This window comes from Lucilia sericata, unplaced genomic scaffold, assembly GCF_015586225.1.
Source record: "Lucilia sericata isolate MDLA Ls3-8-SP2 unplaced genomic scaffold, ASM1558622v1 Contig000074F_arrow, whole genome shotgun sequence".
In the NCBI taxonomy this organism is placed as follows: domain Eukaryota; kingdom Metazoa; phylum Arthropoda; class Insecta; order Diptera; family Calliphoridae; genus Lucilia; species Lucilia sericata.
The window spans coordinates 348,387-369,338 of NW_023994108.1; the positions used below are offsets into that span (position 1 = coordinate 348,387).

A 20,952-nucleotide genomic window follows, 5' to 3' on the forward strand; every position below is an offset into this window, starting at 1 on the left:
ACTCTGTTTGACTTAAAGTAACAAAAATTATGTATATAATGCAAATTAAGAAGGGCAATATTTGCTTTGTTTAGAGGTACTAACCGTGTTTCTATTATTTACCGTTCTGGAGTTATAGCTTCATATGTTAGCTTTTTGTCCAAAAGTTTGAATTTTTTCAAAGCGACGAGCGGCACGTGTTAACGTCTTTTAATCAAGCTCAAATTTCGGCTATCTCAATATCTGGAAAGGAGAATCATTTTGTGGGGTTAAGACAAACAAGATTCCGACATTTTTTCTCCCCATATAAGATCCGGTCAGTCTAATGCACATACATACATATTTGTATGTATAATTGCTATTTCATGTAAAAACTTAATTGTATTTTTTGCATCTTCACATACATATATTTTCTAGTTATATAAATTTTTCTAATTATATTAACTTTTACAATCAATACAAATAAATACATTTTAATACTCCACATAAAAATTAAACATTAATTTAATATATCGTCATATGACATCCAAAAAGCCCAAAGTTACAAAAAAATCAAAAACGACTTTTTGATTGATTGTGATGCACCGTATCAAAATACATGTTCCTGCTAAATTTTACACTTCTACAATTAAAATCAACGTTCCTATCAAAGAAATTCTAAAAGGTTATGTTCTAAAATTACCTTAAAATTCATGAAAATTTTAAAATTCTTTTGAATTTTTAACTTTGAAACTGTGAAATGTTATAAGTTGGCATCAAATGAAACAAAAATGGCACTTTTAGCGAATCCTTGTAATTTAGAGATTATTTTATCAGTTTTAGAATTTTTTCAATGAAAAATTCTAATTTCCTAAAATCTTTATGAAAACAAAGAAGCCTTATTTATGCCTTCCATGGTTCGGCATATTTGACCAACAAAAAACGATTTAAATTTAGTTGAAAATGTTAAAACTTACTATTTTTTAATGTAACTTAGGCCCTTTTGGGTTTCAGAAAAAACAAATTCTCAAGGGCGTAATTTTTCTTCAAATAATAATTTGTCAATAAGAAATAAGCTTAACTTGAGAAAATGTTGAACATTTTTGGTTTATTTATCATTTTAGACGGTTTTTTGCTTCTCCTGAAAAATTTGTTCAATGTGACTTAGGGCTTTTTGGATTTCATATGACGATATGTACCATAAACATTTATACAAACATAGCTACAGACGTTTTCAATAATTTTCTAATTAATATTTGGTTATTTTTGCATACATTCCTCACATTTAATAATCTTTCAATTCCAAAATAAAATGTAAAATTGTAGACCATAAATAATTTCCTATATTAAATAATATTTAAAGTTTGTAGTAAAAATATTACAACCTCATAGTCGAGACTATCGTTTTATTTAGTATTTCGTCGTCACATATATGCTCTGCTTGCGCACATTTCAAGTTCGTACATTTTTGCCGGCATGGCATGAATTTTTACTACGAATAATTTGCGTAGGAAAATATTTTGATATTATAGGCAAGCAATATAAAATATATATGGGTATTTTAAATATGTTAGCGAGTTGCTGCGAAATATATAGTATATGAAAAAAATTTATATTTGTCTGTAAGCTGCAATATGCAATAGCTTGTGTGGGTAAATATTTTTTGCAAAAATACTACAAATATTTTTAACAGTACCATATTTTAAATATGCATATTTTTAAATATGAGGAAAATACATATATATATTGCAAATTGAAAAATAAAAATATAAAAGCAATTACTAATATTTAAACTCTGCCTGGAACTATTCTGGGTACCGGGTCACTCTAATATTCCCGGAAATAGAAAAGCGGACGAACTAGCAAAAACTGGTTCCCGCCTTCTCACAGGGGACACTGACACATTAGTTGGTGTCCCGCTTGCATGCTGTAAAGCCTTTATCCACCGTGAACTCAGACCATATGGTCATCACTGACCCACTGCTCAACATCAAGAATGATCTGGCCTCTCTATGATGAGCGAAGGCCATCCTAACAGGGCAATGTACTATAGGTGCGCATGCAAGAAGACTAAATCTTTTATACAATGACTATTGCAGGAGTTGTCAAAGTGAGAATGAAGAGGAAACCGTAGAACACTTCTTCTGTCTCTGCCTCTGTCCTGTCCTGGCAAATATCAGGACTGAGTTTCCAGGCAGTTCAACATTGCATGAACTTGCGGCTTTATCTAATATAGACATATATAAGATAGAATCGTTCATTCGTGACTCTGGCCGGTTTAATACCATGTCAATCACGGACATGTAATGTCCCATAGGTTGTTTTTTTTTACAGGATCCATTACAGGGTATCACAACCTATTATTTATAGTACGTTCACACATTCGTGTTTTTTGAAACATATCAAGTTTTTTCAAAAAACACTTCAAATTTGTCTTGTTTTGCCATACATTTTTCATGCTCAAAAAACATCTCATCGACGTGTTTAATTATGAAACACATAATGTTTTTCAGAACGGAAATGATTTTTTCCGCATTTATGTTTAATGAACACAGCTAAAACAAAGAGTAATGTCAAAACTAAAAAAATATTAATTTTGTTGTTTTAACGACAATAAATTGTTTTAATTTTATAAATAATTATGTTAAAATCTTCATTTCTGTGCAATTTTATTGAATTTCTTTTGTTTTAAATGTAATTTAAAACATTTCAAAGCAAAAAACACGATAATTTAAAATGTAAACGGTTGTGTTTAAACTCATTGTGTTTTTCCAAAATCACGTTAAAAACATGAATATGTTAACGTAGTATTATAGTAAAAAATATTTACTTTTGTGTCGTCAGGTACACAAAATCTTTGGTGGAAATTTTAATAACTCAAACAAATTTTAACCAATTTGTCTTATTTATCATTTTAGAATGTTTATTTTGTATACCTTATATAATATATAAAACCACATTTTGTAGAAGTACTAAGAGCGATTAGCCCTAAATATAATAAGTTTTTGCTGTTGTTCTGAAAAACAATCTCTCGACTTAATTTTTTGTATTGTTTCATTAAAAAATATATTCAAATTAATTGTTTGTGAATAATATTTATAAACAAAATTACGACGATGACATCTTGAAAAGTAAAATTATCTGCAGCCTACGTCGCAGTAGTTTATGAAAACTTGAACTTGATGGATAACTTTAAATAAAAATCTGTGGCAACAAGGAAAAACTACATGAGTTGTTTTTTTAGTCGTGATTCAGGTCTGTGTTGGGGAACAACTCTCGCGTCATCGCAATTATTTTATAAGGACGGACAGGCTTGTGTTTGTTTCCGACTAAATTGCGTCCCACTAGGACTAATTTTATGGATTAGTTCGTATAACTGTTCTTCATATAGGAATTGCTCCAACTTGATATATGAAGGTATAGGTCGTTTGGTGGGGTTTCTCCGGACACATGTCTGATAACCTGGTATTATGAGTGCTTGATGTACCGCCATCATTATAACCCAAAAAAGTTTTTTAACTTTTCAGTCGAACTGTAGGAAATTTAAAAATTTCTATATTTTTTAAGTGCTGTCCGATTTTAATAAAAAATTGGCAAAACATAGAGTTGAGTATAGATGCAAAATCATAAATAAATTAAATATCTTGAGGTATAGTGACTCAAACCAAAGACAAAAAAAAACATTTCAAAAATTACTTTTTTGAGATTTGAACTATATGTATGGATAAGTGGTATACTACCCAGCAAAAAAGTGGGGAAAAAGATGTAGTATTTTCATCACAACTAGTAACCCGAAATGCTCAAATTCGGGTGTAAAACCTATGAATTTTACATTAGCGTATCATTGGATGGATGTTGTTCATTTTTGTCAACTTTGGACTACATATAATACAAATAATTGATGTCCTTTACAAACGACATCTTAATCACATCCAAAAACGCGATTACAAATTTTTCGCTTTTATAAACCAAATATTTCTTTCCAAATGAAACCCCAGTTAAAAGTGAGGAAAGAGACGTAAAAAAAGACACTACAAATAACATATTCGAGTACATCACACTTTGGTGAAAAACCAGTGAAATTTACATAAGCATGTCATTGAAAGAATGTGGTTTATTTTTGACATTCAAATATCGAATTTTTACTACTTCTAAAAATAACCTAACCTAATGCATCTATATCAATAAAAATGGTATGTCCAGTACTATCAAGTATAAATAGCAGAGTAAAGCTATGTATACACGGTTGTTAGATCTTACAACGTTGGCAGTAAAATGTGCAAAAAATGTCTAATAACGGTATCAATTTACAAATTTTATCTTGCAATATTGTTAGTAATGCTTTTTCTGACAACGTTGCAAAAGAAAAATTGCAAGTTCACACGATTGTTGGAACATAAGACCTAAGTACATAGTCTATTTGGAACATTAATGCGGATATTCGAAAGAAGGAATTTGGAGTTAAATCCATTGAATAAGTTTAATAAAAATGTGACATTAAAAACCATTCTTCCACTTTTTAATGTTGGAAGCTTAATAAGCGCAGGACGATTGCGATATGGTGGTAGGTTTGTATCAGGATTCCATCTTGGATTTCGGAGCCGGTGTCTGAGGACTCTAGCTGTTATATTTCTCAGATATGTACATATACTAATTTAATATTTTTTAAATGGGAGGTGCCACTCCCACTGTAGCTGCCCATTTTATTCTCATGTGTTCATATGGATGTCAAAGTTTTGCATACAAAATATGAGGACTGTAGCTCTGCAGTTTCTGAGATATGCGACTTTGAATACGTATTTTGTATGTGGGCGTGGCACGTCGCCCACTTAAAATATTGAAGTAAAAAGTAGCCTATAGTTCCTTTGAGAAATACAGGAAGAGACTGTGAAAATTTCAGAAAAAACAAACAAACAAACAAACATACAAACACAAATTCATTTTTATATATGTATATTAGGGTAGCCCCGTTTGTATGGAAGAAAAAATAAGGTGCCGATGTTCCTGACTAAAATTAAATTTTAATTGATTATAAGATTGCGTTGCTCAAAATTTTTGTCCTGGGGTCAATATTTGGCGAGCTGGAACAAAGGATAAAAAGGATATAATTCTATGTAAAAATTTGAAAAACTTAAAAATTTTCCGAAAAATTACGACATTTGTAATAATTTTGGAGTTGTATAGAAATTTGTGTTATGTCATTGAAATCGTCTTCCAAAGACCTTTCATATGATATTAAATTTGCATATGGTTTATTTGCCAGAAATGTGAATAAATCATAAAAACCTTAAAAAAGGAGATTTTTATCCTTTGATCCAGCTCACCAAATATTGACGTCAGGACAAAAATTTTGAGAAATGGTATCTTAGAATGAACTAAATTTTCATTTTCGGTGGGAACATCAGCAACTTCCATTTTGGGGCCACCCTAATGTATATAGATTTCGCAAAATTAAATTTTTTAACTAAATATTTCAATATTTTAAAGATTTCTAAATATTTCGGTTAACCGGTTTTTTATACTCGGTTAACCATCAAACCGGTTTTACCAAAAGTCAGTTTTTTATAAACACTAATCAAAATATGGTCGGACTAGAAATAGGAACGGGGAAAACTATTGTAGATAAAATCTTAAAATTTTGCACAAAGACCTTTGCATTTATGAGAATATTTAGGAGAAAAACGGACGGACTTTCATAAGGGGACGGATTGAACACAAAAATTCGTATATCTGAGAAACTATAAGAGCTAACATTTAAATTTTGCATGAACTACTGTGACATCCATGTGAACATTTGGGTAATAAATTGGCGGACTAGATTTTAAGGGCGTGATACTTCCCATATAAATTAAATTCAAAAATTCGTTTATATATAAAACTATTGGAGTTAGAATCTTTAAATGTTGTACAAAGAATTTTAACATCCATTTGAACATTTGTGTGAAAAATGGGCGGACATTTATTAGGCCTATCACCTCCATATGACTTAAGTACACAAATTCGTATATCTGGGAAACTATTAGAGCTGGAATCCTAAATTCTGCACGAAGAACTCTGACACTCATATGAACATTTGGGTAATAATTTGGCGGATTTCAATAGGATTTTAATTAAATATAAAAATTCGTATATCAGGGAAATTGTTAGAGTAGTTAGAGTTAGAGAGGATAGCAAAGCACACTGGTTATAGCTAGTATTTCTATAAAGAAATGGAAATTTTTGCAAATTTGTATCAAAATAATCTGGTATGGTTTGTTGTTTAGATGACCTTAGACCTACATCTATTCGAAAGTAGTGAAACATTTAATTAAGAAGCAGATTATGTCTTATGCGGAAACGAAAATCGTTGGTTCACAATATGCTTTTCGGCACGGCTATAGCACCACTTCGCTGTTGCTTAACTTGACGGATGATATCAGAACATGTGAGAACGATGGAAAACTGTCACTTCTTGTCTCTCTTGAATTAACTAAAGCATTTAATTATATTAGCTATTCCAGTATGTTTGTATGTCTAACAAATTGAGGGATAAGTTTGGTTTCTCTAAAACCGCCCGTAAGTTATTAATGTCTTTTTTGAGTGGAAGACAACAATTGTTGAGTAAATGGACTTCGCATAGTCTTATGCTTAGATCTGGTGTCCCACAAGGGTCAGTGTTGGGCCCATTGTTATTTGTACTATACATTAACAATCTACCAGATATTTTTGGCAGTAGTGTATGTAAGCCATTTCTTTTTGCTGATGACATCTTGCTTTTGTTTAGTGCCGAGCGATAGTCTGTAGATGTTTTGGAATGTAATGTTAACTTTTGTCGTGGGAACGTTGCGAATTGGACATCGGTTAATTCCCTTGCTCTAAATCCCTCTCAGTCAAAATGAATGCTTTTTGGATCATCTGATCGTTTTGTTTCTGGTTTGGATATACATATATCTTATTGTCAGATTGACATTGTAAGTCAACATACATAAGTGCTTAGGTGTTATTGTTGATAGACATCTAAACTTTGAGTTCCACACTGCTACCGGAAAAGTTTGTTTTATTTTACGTAGGCTATATTTATATTTTATTTATTCTTTCAATGCATAGAAACACATATTCTATGAATATTCCTTGCGTTTTGGGTGAAGATTAGGTTGGATAATGCATTATTGGTGCCTCAAATTTTATATGGATTGGAGATTGTATCGGGCCCCATTTGTGTGAACATGCGAAAACTAAATCTTATTGTAGATTCAATTACCAGATTTGTGTATAATGTTCGTAGACATGAACATATTTCTGAGTTTGTAGTAAGATTTCTTGGTTGTCCTTTTCTTGAGTTTTTTAGTTAGGTATCGAAATATTTATTTCTTTTATAGGATAGTTAGGGATGGCATAATAAAACAGTTTTGTGAGAGATTTTGTTACTCTCGTTCTACTAGGAATAAACAGATTCTTATCCCTAGGGTGAGATACATTTGGCAGATCTTTTGTTGTTAGGATAGCACGTTGGTGGAACTGTCTTCCTTTTGAATTGAGAATTTTCTATAATTCGAATAAAGTGTTTCGCTTAAAACTCCTGAGACACTTCTCTACTACTTATATATAACTTGCTTCTTGACATTTTATATTTATTTCACATAGGAGTTGCATCTAATTTCAGATCGGGAATTTGTCTTTATTTGTATATCCTTATAAGTTCTTGAATTTTTATGTTTATATGCTGGGACCCGAGAAAATTTTTAAAAGTAATAATAATATTTATAAACTTTATTTTTATTATTATTATTTATGATTATTACCCAGCAAAAAATAATTAATCCAAAAAATAACACATCCAAAAATGCGATTACATATTTTACGCTTTCATAAACCAAATAAAGTACTGCTCAAAAATATAGCGCACCTTGTGTTAGGTTTTTATTCTTTTGATATTATTACAATTAATTAAGTTAGAAAAACATGACTGATGCAAAGTCATGAACGAAGTCCGGTTTATGTAATAAGTATGAAAATTCGGCGTAAGACGGCAAAATAACGGTAATAAAGCTTTTTATACAAAACAACCCTTATAAAACCGTTTCACAATTATAGCGCACTCTTTGAAATAAGTTGAAACAATATTGAAAAATGTTATTTAATTTTGATAAATTTCAACTTATTATTATGAAAATACATTTGCCTATGCTTCTAAATGCAATTTAATTTAAAGTGACAAATATTAAGCAGTTGTCTTTGGTTATTTTTGCTGTAATGTGCCTTATAGTACTAGTAAATTACTTTATGTCAAAATATGTCCCTAATTGGTCAATAGTCTAATTTTATTTAATGAGGATTATATCTAGTGCCCAGCAAAAAAAGTGTGTAAAAAGATGTAGAATTTTCATCACAACCCAGCAAAAAAAGTGTGGAAAAAGATGTAGAATTTTCATCACAACTAGTAACCCGAAGTGCTTCAAATTCAGGTAAAAACCTATGAATTTTACATTAGCGTGTCATTGGAGGGATGTTGTTCATTTTTGACAACTTTGAACTACATCTAATCTTATCTTTAGAAGCTGTAAAAATCCGATATTTGTATGTCAAAAATAAACCACATTCTTTCAATGAAACGCTTATGTAAATTTCATCAAAATTTTAAGTACTTAGAATATGTTGTTTGTAGTGACTTTTCTACATCTCTTTTCTCATTTTTAACTGTGTTTTAATTTGTAAGTATATGTTTGGTTTATAAAAGCGAAAAGTATGCAATCGCATTTTTAGATGTGATTAAGATGTCGTTTGTAAAGTATGACATCAATTATTTTTTGCTGGGAACTAGTAACCCGAAGTGCTTCAAATTCAGGTGAAAAACCTATGAATTTTACATTAGCGTGTCATTGGAGGGATGTTGTTCATTTTTGACAACTTTGAACTACATCTAATCTTATCTTTAGAAGCTGTAAAAATCCGATATTTGTATGTCAAAAATAAACCACATTATTTCAATGAAACGCTTATGTAAATTTCATCAAAATTTGAAGTACTTAGAATATGTTGTTTGTAGTGACTTTTCTACAACTCTTTTCTCATTTTTAACTGTGTTTTAATTTGTAAGGATATGTTTGGTTTATAAAAGCGAAAAGTATGCAATCGCATTTTTAGATGTGATTAAGATGTCGTTTGTAAAGTATGACATCAATTATTTTTTGCTGGGTGACATTGGGGATAACCTTCAATTGACATTTTCAAATTTTTTCCCCAGGTCAACAACAAACTGACATGGGTCACTTTTTGGCAGATGTAAGAATGTGATGATACAAATTGTAATAATTTTATCAAATTTCACTATAAAAACTTTAAAAACTGCTTTAATGTTTAATCTTAATCTATGAAATAATAACACATCATTGTTGTGATCTGAATATGCTTAATTCTACACAAGCTAAAACATCACATGTAATATACAAAATTTAAGAACTAATCCGTTAATATCTAATATCCGTATTACATCGATCTTATAATAAATTTGTATACTAAATAAATAAAAATAATAGTTTTCGTTCGAATTGACCTCTATTTTCCATTTTCTGAAAATAAAATTTCCATTTACTGATAATACAATTACCTTTTAAAAGAATTTTAAAAACATTTTTCTTGTTGGTGTTTCAATTTGCACATTGTACATGTCTTAGCATCTTTTCTATTGGGCAATTATCTTTTTTAAGGATATGAAAATACTAAAATCACTAAATTTTAACCTTTTGTAGAAAAAATTATCATATACTAGCTTTACCCAGTGTGCTTTGCTACACTAAAAGCAGTATAAATAAAAAACCCACTTAACGATTTTGAAGATTCTAACTGCAATAGTTCTCTAGATTTACAATATGTTACATATTAGAGATGCCAAGCAAATTACTGAAAGTTCGCCAATTTCTATCTATCTATGAAAAATTTTAATAATTAATAGTTTCCAAGATATACGAAATTTTGTATTTAATTCATTTATGTAGTGCCAAGCCCAAAATTGAAAGCTCGCCCGTTATTCTCTAAATGTTCACATGAATGTCAGAGTTTTTTATGTAAAATTTTAAGATTCTAGCTCTAGTAGTTTCCAGATATACAATTATTCTATTTCATTCATGTGGGGGCTTCAAGCTCTCCAGATTAAAGTCCGATCTTTTTCCTCCAAAATATTCAGATGATTATTGAAGTAATTTCTGCAAAATTTGAAGAATCTAGTTCTATTAGTTTCCCAGATAAACGAAATTTTATATTTAAGTCATATGGGAGCTGTCAAGTTCCCCATTGAAAGTCCGCCCGTTATACTCTAATTGTTCAGATGAATGTCAAATTTTTCAAGTAAAATTTGAAGATTCTAGCTCCAATATTTTCTAAGATATACGATTTTTTGTAATTAATTCATATGGGGGCTCCACGCCCCCCATATGAAAGTCCGCTCGTTTTCCCCCAAAATGTTCAGTTGAATATTAAAGTAATTTATGCAAAATTTGAAGAATCTAGTTCTATTAGTTTCCCAGATAAATGAATTTTTGTATTTAATTAATATGAGAAGTGCCAAGTCCCCCATTTAAAGTCCGCCAATTATTCCCTAAATGTTCACATTAATGTCAAAGTACTTCATGTAATATTTAAAGATTCTACATCTAATAGTTTCTCAGATATAAGAATTTTTCTATTAAATTCATGTGGGGGTTTCAAGCCCCCAAGATAAAAGCCCGCACTTTTTTATCCAAAATGTTTAGATGAATATTAAAGTAATTTGTGTAAAATTTGAAGAATCTAGTTCTATTCGTTTCCCAGATAAACGAAATTTTGTATTTAATTAATATGGGAGGTACCAAGTCCCCCATTGAAAGTCCGCCCGTTATACTCCAACTGTTCAGATGAATGTCAAAGTTCTTCAAGTAAAATTTGAAGATTCTAGCTCTAATAGTTTCTCAGATATACGAATTTTTCTATTTAATTCATATGGGGGCTCTAAGCCCCGATCTTTTTCATCCAAAATATTCAGACGAATATTTAAGTTCTTAGTGCAAAAGTTGAAGAATTTAGTTCTATTAGTTTCCCAGATAAACGAATTCTTGCATTTAATTAATATGGGAGGTGCCGCTCCCCTCATGGGTAGTCCGCCAATTTATTTCCCAAAATGTTAACATGGATGTTAAAGTTATTTGTGCAAAATTTTAAGATTCTAACTGTAATTGTTTCTAAGATAAACGAATTTTTTCAAATAAGTTAAAGAGTTTCTTATCGTGCTTTCAACCCCAATTTTTAAATAAATTCACTGTAATGTATTGATGGTGGGGAAGCTAGTTCCTATGCGCATTTCGCCGGTTGCTTAAGCCAGCTCATCAGGAAACCTTTCCCAATATTTTAGGAAAACTAGAAATGTCTTATGAAAGAATTATTTTAAACTCAATAAGAATTCAAAACGCATCTTTCACAAAACATTAAAGTTTTGACAAAACACCAACAATAACAGTGAGTTTATTTTTTCTTACATTCATTTCTACACTTGGCTGGTTGTTTTCCAACTCTAAATGCAGTTGTAAGGGAAAAAAAATAAAAACAAAATAAACAACTTCTATTTTGTTGTTTATAAAAACAACAGAATAGGGTATTCAGTTTTAAATGCACGGGCACTTGCAAATTTAATTTAAAAATTGATTTCGGGATTTTTATTATTTTTTCAAATAAGTTAAAGAGTTTCTTATCGTGCTTTCAACCCCAATTTTTAAATAAATTCACTGTAATGTATTGATGGTGGGGAAGCTAGTTCCTATGCGCATTTCGCCGGTTGCTTAAGCCAGCTCATCAGGAAACCTTTCCCAATATTTTAGGAAAACTAGAAATGTCTTATGAAAGAATTATTTTAAACTCAATAAGAATTCAAAACGCATCTTTCACAAAACATTAAAGTTTTGACAAAACACCAACAATAACAGTGAGTTTATTTTTTCTTACATTCCTTTCTACACTTGGCTGGTTGTTTTCCAACTCTAAATGCAGTTGTAAGGGAAAAAAAATAAAAACAAAATAAACAACTTCTATTTTGTTATAAAAACAACAGAATAGGGTATTCAGTTTTAAATGCACGGGCACTTGCAAATTTAATTTAAAAATTGATTTCGGGATTTTTATTATTTTTTCAAATAAGTTAAAGAGTTTCTTATCGTGCTTTCAACCCCAATTTTTAAATAAATTCACTGTAATGTATTGATGGTGGGGAAGCTAGTTCCTATGCGCATTTCGCCGGTTGCTTAAGCCAGCTCATCAGGAAACCTTTCCCAATATTTTAGGAAAACTAGAAATGTCTTATGAAAGAATTATTTTAAACTCAATAAGAATTCAAAACGCATCTTTCACAAAACATTAAAGTTTTGACAAAACACCAACAATAACAGTGAGTTTATTTTTTCTTACATTCCTTTCTACACTTGGCTGGTTGTTTTCCAACTCTAAATTTTTGTTTTTAATTTACATGGGAGGTGCCACGCCCCCTAATGCTAGTCCGCCTACTTTTTGTCCTAAATAATCATATTGACACTAAAGTGGCTCCGACAAAATTTGAGGACTCTAACTATATTATCTCAAATATACGGATTTAATATTTTCTAATATGAGCGTGGCACCTCGCCCACTTGAAATTTCAAAATAAAAAGTAGCCTATTACCTATTCCAGACATACACGAATACGCTGTGAAAATTTCATGAAAATCGGTTCAGCAGTTTTGTAGTCTATAACGTTCAAACATACAAACATACAAACAAACACACATTCATTTTTATATATATAGATAGAAGATAGATAAATAAGAATATACAATTTTTTGTAATTACTTCACGTGAGAGGCACCAAAATTGGGGACTCTAGCTGTTATAGTTTTCTAGATATACAGATTTGAATAATTAGATTTTAGTATTTACTTCATATGGGAGGTGGCACGCACGCTTTTGCTGAACTCCCTATTTTTGTCCAAAATATTTGTATTTAAACAAAAGTTACTTGTACAAAATTTGGGGACTCTATACGTGGGACCTCGCTCATTTGAAATTTCAACATAAAAAGCAATTATAACTCCTTCCAGACATACAGGAAGATATTGTGAAAATTTCACGAAAATCAGTTTAGCCGTTTAAACTGATTAAATAAAAAACCCACTTAACGATTTTGAAAATTCTAACTATAATAGTTTTCCAGATTAACAATATGTTACATATGAGAGATGCCAAGCAAATTATTGCAAGTTCGCCAATTTCTATCTATCTATGAAAAATTTGTATTTAATTCATATATGTGGAGCCAAGCCCCCCATTGAAAGTCCGCCCGTTATTCTCTAAATATTCACATGAATGTCAAAGTTCTTCATGTAAAATTTGAAGATTCTAGCTCTAATAGTTTCTCAGATATACGAATTTAATTCATGTGGGGACTTCAAGCTCCCCGGATGAAAGTCCGCCCTTTTTCCTCCAAAATATTCAGATGAATATTAAAATAATTTGTTCAAAATTTGAAGAATCTAGTTCTATTAGTTTCCCAGTTAAACGAAATTTTGTATTTAATTCATATGGGAGGTACCAAGTACTCCATTGGAAGTCCGCCCGTTATACTCTAAATGTTCAGATGAATGTCAAAGTTCTTCAAGTAAAATTTAAAGATTCTAGCTCTAATAGTTTCTCAGATATACGAATTTTTCTATTTTATTCATATGGGGGCTCCAAGATACCACCCCCCCCCCCCAGATGAAAGTCCGCTCTTTTTTCCTTAAAAATGTTCAGATGAATATTAAAGTTCTTCATGCAAAATTTTAAGAATTTAGTTCTATTAGTTTCCCAAATAAAAAAATTTGTGTTTTTAATTAATATGGGAGGTGCCGCTCCCCTCATGGGTAGTCCGCCAACTTATTACCCAAAATGTTTACATGGATGTTAAAGTTCTTTGTGCAAAATTTTAAGAATTTAGTTCTATTAGTTTCCCAGATAAACGAATTTTTGTATTTAATTAATATGGGAGGTGCCGCTCCCCTCATGGGTAGTCCGCCAATTTATTACCCAAAATGTTTACATGGATGTTAAAGTTCTTCGTGCTAAATTTTAAGAATTTAGTTCTATTAGTTTCCCAGATAAACGAATTTTTGTATTTAATTTATATGGGAGGTACCAAGCCCCCTAATGCTACTACTTTTTGTCCTAAATGATCATATTGACACTAAAGTGGCTCCGACAAAATTTGAGGACTCTAACTGTTATATTATCTCAAATATACGGATTTTATATTTTCTTAATGTGGGCGTGGCTCATCGCCCACTTGAAATTTCGAAATAAAAAGTAGCCTATTACCTATTCCAGACATGCAGGAATACCCCAGCAGGGGTATTGGAGGGATGTTGTTCATTTTTGGCAGCTTCGAACTACATCTGATCTTATTTTTAGAAGCAGTAAAAATCCGATATTTGGATGTCAAAAATAAAACACATTCTCTTAATGACACGCTTATGTAAATTTCGCTACTCTTTCACCAAATCATGATGTACTTCAAATATGTTATTTGTAATGACTTTTCCACATCTCTTTCCTCACTTTTAACTGGGGTTTCATTTGTAAGGAAATATTTGGTTTATACCCAGCAAAAAATAATTGATGTCATACTTTACAAACGACATCTTAATCACATCTAAAAATGCGATTGCATACTTTTCGCTTTTATAAACCAAACATATCCTTACAAATGAAAACACAGTTAAAAATGAGGAAAGAGATGTAGAAATGTCACTATAAACAACATATTGGAAGTAGTTCAAATTTTGATGAAAAACCAATGAAATTAACATAAGCGTTTCATTGAAAGAATGTGGTTTATTTTTGACATACAAATATCGGATTTTTACAGCTTCCAAAGATAAGATTAGATGCAGTCCAAAGTTGTCAAAAATGAACAACATCCCTCCAATGACACGCTAATGTAAAATTCATAGGTTTTTCACCTGAATTTGAAGCACTTCGGGTTACTAGTTGTGATGAAAATTCTACATCTTTTTCCACACTTTTTTTGCTGGGTAAAAGTGAAAAATATGAAATCGCATTTTAAGATGTGATTAAGATGTGGTTTGTAAAGTATGACATCAAATATTTTTTGCTGGGACGCTGTGAAAATTTCAAGAAAATCGGTTCAGCCGTTTAGTAGTCTATAACGTTCAAACATACAAACAAACACACATTCATTTTTATATATATAGATTTGGGCCTATTAAAAAGTCTTAATGCTATCGCGAGAAATTTAGAAATTTTGGATCTATCAAGAAATTATTCTCAAATAACATTGACTAAATTGTTATCAAATGTTTATAAATTATATTATGATTGATTGATTAACGATTCATGTCTTCAGAATTTAAAATTGCAGCATGAATTGTTTGTAAAATGCTAAAAATGAATTTGGTAAAAAAAACTCCAAATTTTCGCTACACTTAGGCGTCTTAAAATATAGGGGCAGGAGTATTGAAAAACATTTCATATAAGGATATATTATTGACAATTTTATTATAAATGCGCTATAACTTTGAATCAATAATTAAGGACTTTCGTAAAATATTTTCTAGCGCACTTATTTACCCAGCAAAAAAAGTGTAAAAAAAGATGTAGAATTTTCATCACAACCCAGCAAAAAAAGTGTGGAAAAAGATGTAGAATTTTCATCACAACTAGTAACCCGAAGTGCTTCAAATTCAGGTGAAAAAGCTATGAATTTTACATTAGCGTGTCATTGGAGGGATGTTGTTCATTTTTGGCAACTTTGAACTACATCAGATCTTATTTTTAGAAGCAGTAAAAATCCGAGAAATTTTATCAATTTTGATAGACTTTAGTTTTGTTTGTTTGTACTTTAAGTTTGCTTAATAATAATCGAAAGATTATAACGCCAACACCAATTATTCCAGTACGACTGGACAGCATATGAAATTTTTGGTTCTAGACCCTAATCAAAATTAAAACTTAAGTTAACAAGAAAGCATATGGCCAACATGCACTTAAAAAAACCGTAACTCGGTACTGTTATTCGGCGTCACATATTTCACCAATGGGGTTCGAAACGTAAAACTCTCGAAGGCAGAGCAAAAAGGACGGCCTGATTTCCCTTAAGCGATAATGGCAACGACGCATGACGATCTTGCTCCACCCAGAGCTGAATTACGAATGCATTTGTTTATTATCTGTTTAATTTTACAAATATGATTTAAAATACTTTTGCATGGAGTTCTTGCAAACTAACTTGGTATGATCTCTAGTAAATGTATGTATATTAGATGTTTCAATTATTCGTATGCAAAACAAATTCTCAAAATTCTCTCTCATTCAAATCATTTGATCAGTGGAAATACTCTAAAACATTATAATGTTTAATTTTATTAATATTTTCATTGGATATTCTAAATACATACATCGACTTTCTTTAAAATTATAGATAGAAAAATGATAAAATGTATTTAAATTAGTACAAAAATCTTATTTCAAAAAATCGTCAAATTTAGAGTTAAAATCGTCAAATCGTCAACAGGCCATTTTCGACAGTGAAAATCGTCAAAAATTTTTGAATGTTTCAGTTTTTTACGTTCAATATCACGTGAATAAATTCGCATTCAGGGATATTTTTAGTTCCATTCGTTAAGCTTCCACATTATAGAAAATTTCGAAATTACTATTTAAAAAAAATGCTATAAAATACCTCTTATTTAATCAAAAAATTTATGTTTCTGTGTTCAATATTATAGACAATTCAAAAAATATAATTTGATGAATGAAAAAGTACTAAAAGTCCCTTTCAGTAGATTCTCATTCACTAAGGTCCCTATATTTAAAATTTTATATTTCTATGTTCAATATCGTAAAAATATCAAAAAGTACCATCGAAAAAACGAAAAAGTACAAAAATCTCTCTCAATAAATTCTTATTTAATAAGGATGTGTTACGGTTAACCATTATAGAGAAACCAAAAGGTACCATTTGAAGAATGGAAAACTACCAAAGAATACCCACTTACAGAATATTATTCAGTCAAGACCATGTATGTTAAAATGTATGTTCCTGGGTTGAATATTTTAGAAAATTCAAAAAGTACCATTTATCAGAAAAAAAAGTACTAAAAAGTTCTCTCTTAAAGAATCTTAATCAAGGAGGGCCGTGTATGTTTAATAATCATGTGTTTTGAATTCATATTATAAAACATACAGAGTATTATTTGAAGAAAGAAAAAGTACCAAAAGTGGAATAAATTCTACCTTAGTGGAAAGTAATAATAAAAATAATACAATTTTTCCCCTTTTCGCTTAGAAATATACTTTTTTGAGAATTAAGTTTACAAAATGTTCCGTATTTAAATCTATATATCACAGATACAACTCAGACGATTCAAATTTGCATTCATTTGTTCCAAAAAAATTGTGCTTTCAAAAAAGTTCTACTCGAATTCCAAAATAATATACACTCCCGCTCACTTAAATAGGTTTACTGTTTTGTTTACAATCAAATTAATTGTTTGCAAAAAATAATGGACTAATACTACGTTCACACTTTCGTGTTTTTTGAAACACATGATGTTTTTTCAAAAAACACTTCAAATTCGCCTCTTTTTTCCATACACTTTTCAAGTTCAATAACATCTCAATTCGACATGTTTAATTATAAAATACATAATGTTTTTAGAACAGGAATGATTTTTTTCGTACTTTTGTTTAATGAACACAGCTAGAACAAAAAGTAATGTCAAAAATAAAAATTGAAATTGTAAAAATATTAATATTGTTGCTGAAAAGATTTTAAATTTGTTTTAGTTTAATAAATAATTGTGTTTAAATATTAAATTTAGTGTAATTTAAGTGTAAATCTTAATTTTTAAAACAAAATGTTTAAGACAGAAAAACATTTCAAAGCAAAAAACACGGTAATTTAATATGTGAACGGTTGTGTTTAAACTCATTGAGTTTTTCCAAAAACACGTTAAAAACATGGATATGTGAACATAGTATAATTAGTAATATTAAAATTTTAAATAGTAACATGATGTCTTATATATCACTAAATAGACAAACATTAGTGCAATACTTAATAACCGATTTTTACTATTTTTTTTTTTTTTTTTTCTAAAATACTACGTTTTTGAACAAAATTTTTTGGCTCATTTGAATAGGTTCATCATCTTTAATTGACAAAAACTACAACAAAATGAATTTTTTCATGAAACTTTTTTATTTTTATAAACATTTTTACAAGGTTTTAGAAAAGATTTAGTAAGGAACATATCCGCCGTTACTTGATATAGCTCCGAAAACTCGAGATGATAAAAAGTTATAAAGATTCTTAAGTAATGGCAAGGAAATTTGTCAAATTCATAATGTTATTCGCAATTTTATAAGAAAACAGTCTGAATATTAAGAAAACATAAATTGAACTACATATGGAGTCATAACAAAAGCGGACAGAAGAGATTTCATAAAATTTGCCTCCAAGTCAAGTGATTCTGCAGCAAAAATTAAAGAAAAAGTGCGTGTTACAGCAAGCGAATTGTAAGAAGGGCCAAGGATTTAAAAATATTAAAAAATAATTAAAACCCATTCCAATTGCCACTCGTAAAGAGAAAACCTCTTCAGTTTGCTCGTGAACACATGGTTATAAAAATCAATATCAACATCTTGTTTCTTCGGATGTAAAAAAGTTTAATTTGAATGGTTCAGATCGATATAATCATTATTTTTATGATTTACTAAAGGAAGAGCTCTACCTGAGTCGTCTGCATAGCTGTGGAGGATGTGGGATGTAGTGGGAGCAATTTCGTATTATAAACATGTGAGCTTCAATTCCTTTCATCTAGTAAGAATTGTAATGCCATACTGGAAACAACTTTTTTCACATTTTCGAATATCTTTGAACCCTTGCCGTGGATATTTCAAAAATATAATACCCCGATCCATACCGCCAGGACTGTAAAAGGGTGAATTTGAAGCCAGAATGTAAAAATTTTGGAGTGGCCTTCATAATCTTATCACCTATTTATTATTGAAAAGGTTTCGGATATTCTTTCTCGTAATGTGTATAGGTCGGGTAGACAGTATGACACAAAATAAGCCTAAATTAAAGGAACTAAAAAGGCTTGGACCGAAATTTCCTTGCCATTACTTAAGAATCTTTATAACTTTTTATTATCTCGAATTTTCGGAGTTATATCAAGTAACAGCGGATATGTTCCTTACTAAATCTTTTCTAAAACCTTGTAAAAATGTTTATAAAAATAAAAAAGTTTCATGAAAAATGCAATTTGTTGTTGTTTTTGTCAATTAAAGATGATGAACCTATTCAAATGAGCCAAAAAAAAATATGGTTCAAAAACGTAGTATTTTAGAAAAAAAAAATTTGTAAAAATCGGTTATTAAGAATTGCACTAATGTTTGTCTATCTAGTGATATATAAGACATCATGGTATTAATTAAAATTTTAATATAACGAATTAGTTCATTATTTTTGCAAAAAATTAATTTGAATGTAAACAAAACAGTGAACCTATTTAAGTGAGCGGGAGTATACCAATAGCTTATTTTGTGTGAGTAAATAAACAACTTTTTTTTAAATTTTAAAAAATTGGCTCAATGAGTTTGCATAAAATTAAATTTCCCGTTTTTCCCCTTTTTGGTACTTTTTTCCCCAGTGAAATAGCAAACATTTGGTTTCAATAAATATTACAGAGTTAGTCCGTAATTTAATGGGAATACTTCAATAAAACGAAAATTTTTTCTTAATGTGTTAAAAAAAGTACCAAAAATACAGTTTTTTCCCTTCCTAGGTGTCTCCTAATTTTGGGAGATATATTCAAAATATTTACAAAAATGTTATTTTGTTTATTAATTAAAAAATTATAAAGGGCTAAAAAAGTTACAAATCACCTTTGTTACATATTTTCACCCCTTAAAAGTACGAATTTCAAAAAAGTACCAGACACCCATCTGCTTATTTTAATAGTAGATACACGTGCATTTAAAATTTTTCTTGTATCACTAATATTAGGTAAGATAATTAAGAAAACCTGTTTTACCCGTTTTTTCCCTTTTTAACCCTAAATATACAAATTTCCAAAAATCTATATATATGGATCTATATAACCAAAAACACATCTACTGTCAAAATTTCATGATTCTAGGTTCAACCGTTTGGGCTGTGCGATGATGAATCAGTCAGTCAGTAACGCTACTCTTTTATATATATATATATAGATAGATACTATTTTGTATTATGAATAAAACCGTGAATAATTAATGATTCTGTATATAATTATAAACAAACCTTGCTACATTTCCATAACGTCTTAAAGAAACCGGTCCAGTTTCAAACGACCAATAACCAACTTCAGAAAAATTTAAGGAGGGATGCTGTAAACGTCGGCATAATTCATGAGAACATCGTACTAACATGTGCATGCAATGAGTGCATATTGCTCCCATTATTAAAGTTCCAAATAAGCCCATATATAAACCGGCATTTTTAAAGGCATCTGGCATAGCTAATATACCCGTGCCAATATTACCTTTCAATAAATGTATCATTGTATCTAAATTAGATGTGGGATGATCCAAGGTACGATGCATAGAAGGATTGTAATCGTTCTTATTGTCATTTTCAGTAGTTTCTTCTTCAATGTAAAATAAAGATGCTTATAATTACTCTTATAATTACATAATTTAACATTACTTACCAAAACATTCTTCACTTTGAATGCTGACCAACATATTGTCTGGGGAGTTTCGTAGATCGGGTCGTGGTATAGAACGGGTTTCAATGTCCAGTCGATCGGATTGTAACAAAGGCTGCCTTTCAGTCATTTTTTTCTTAAGCTATGTGAGAAAAAAATCATCAAATTTATATGAACATATGTATATATTTTTTAGATATTCCCTACATTGTACATTCATTTCAGATGTGTCTTTTTTATTCATTATTATCTTTCATTTCTTTATTACTTAAGT

The 20,952-nt window shown here is 30.1% G+C and overlaps 1 protein-coding gene across 1 annotated transcript in view; it reads right to left on the bottom strand.

Moving 5' to 3' along the window:
• LOC119616479 (proton-coupled amino acid transporter-like protein CG1139) overlaps positions 1-20,952 on the bottom strand; it is a 70,182-nt gene that overhangs the window by 30,991 nt on the left and 18,239 nt on the right. Inside the window, exons 3-4 of the mRNA XM_037972842.1 lie at positions 20,682-20,820; positions 20,273-20,618 (exon numbers count right to left, since the gene is read on the bottom strand). Of these exons, the coding sequence (XP_037828770.1) occupies positions 20,273-20,618; positions 20,682-20,808 (473 nt within the window). The 5' untranslated portion in view covers positions 20,809-20,820. The remainder of the gene's footprint in view (positions 1-20,272; positions 20,619-20,681; positions 20,821-20,952) is intronic.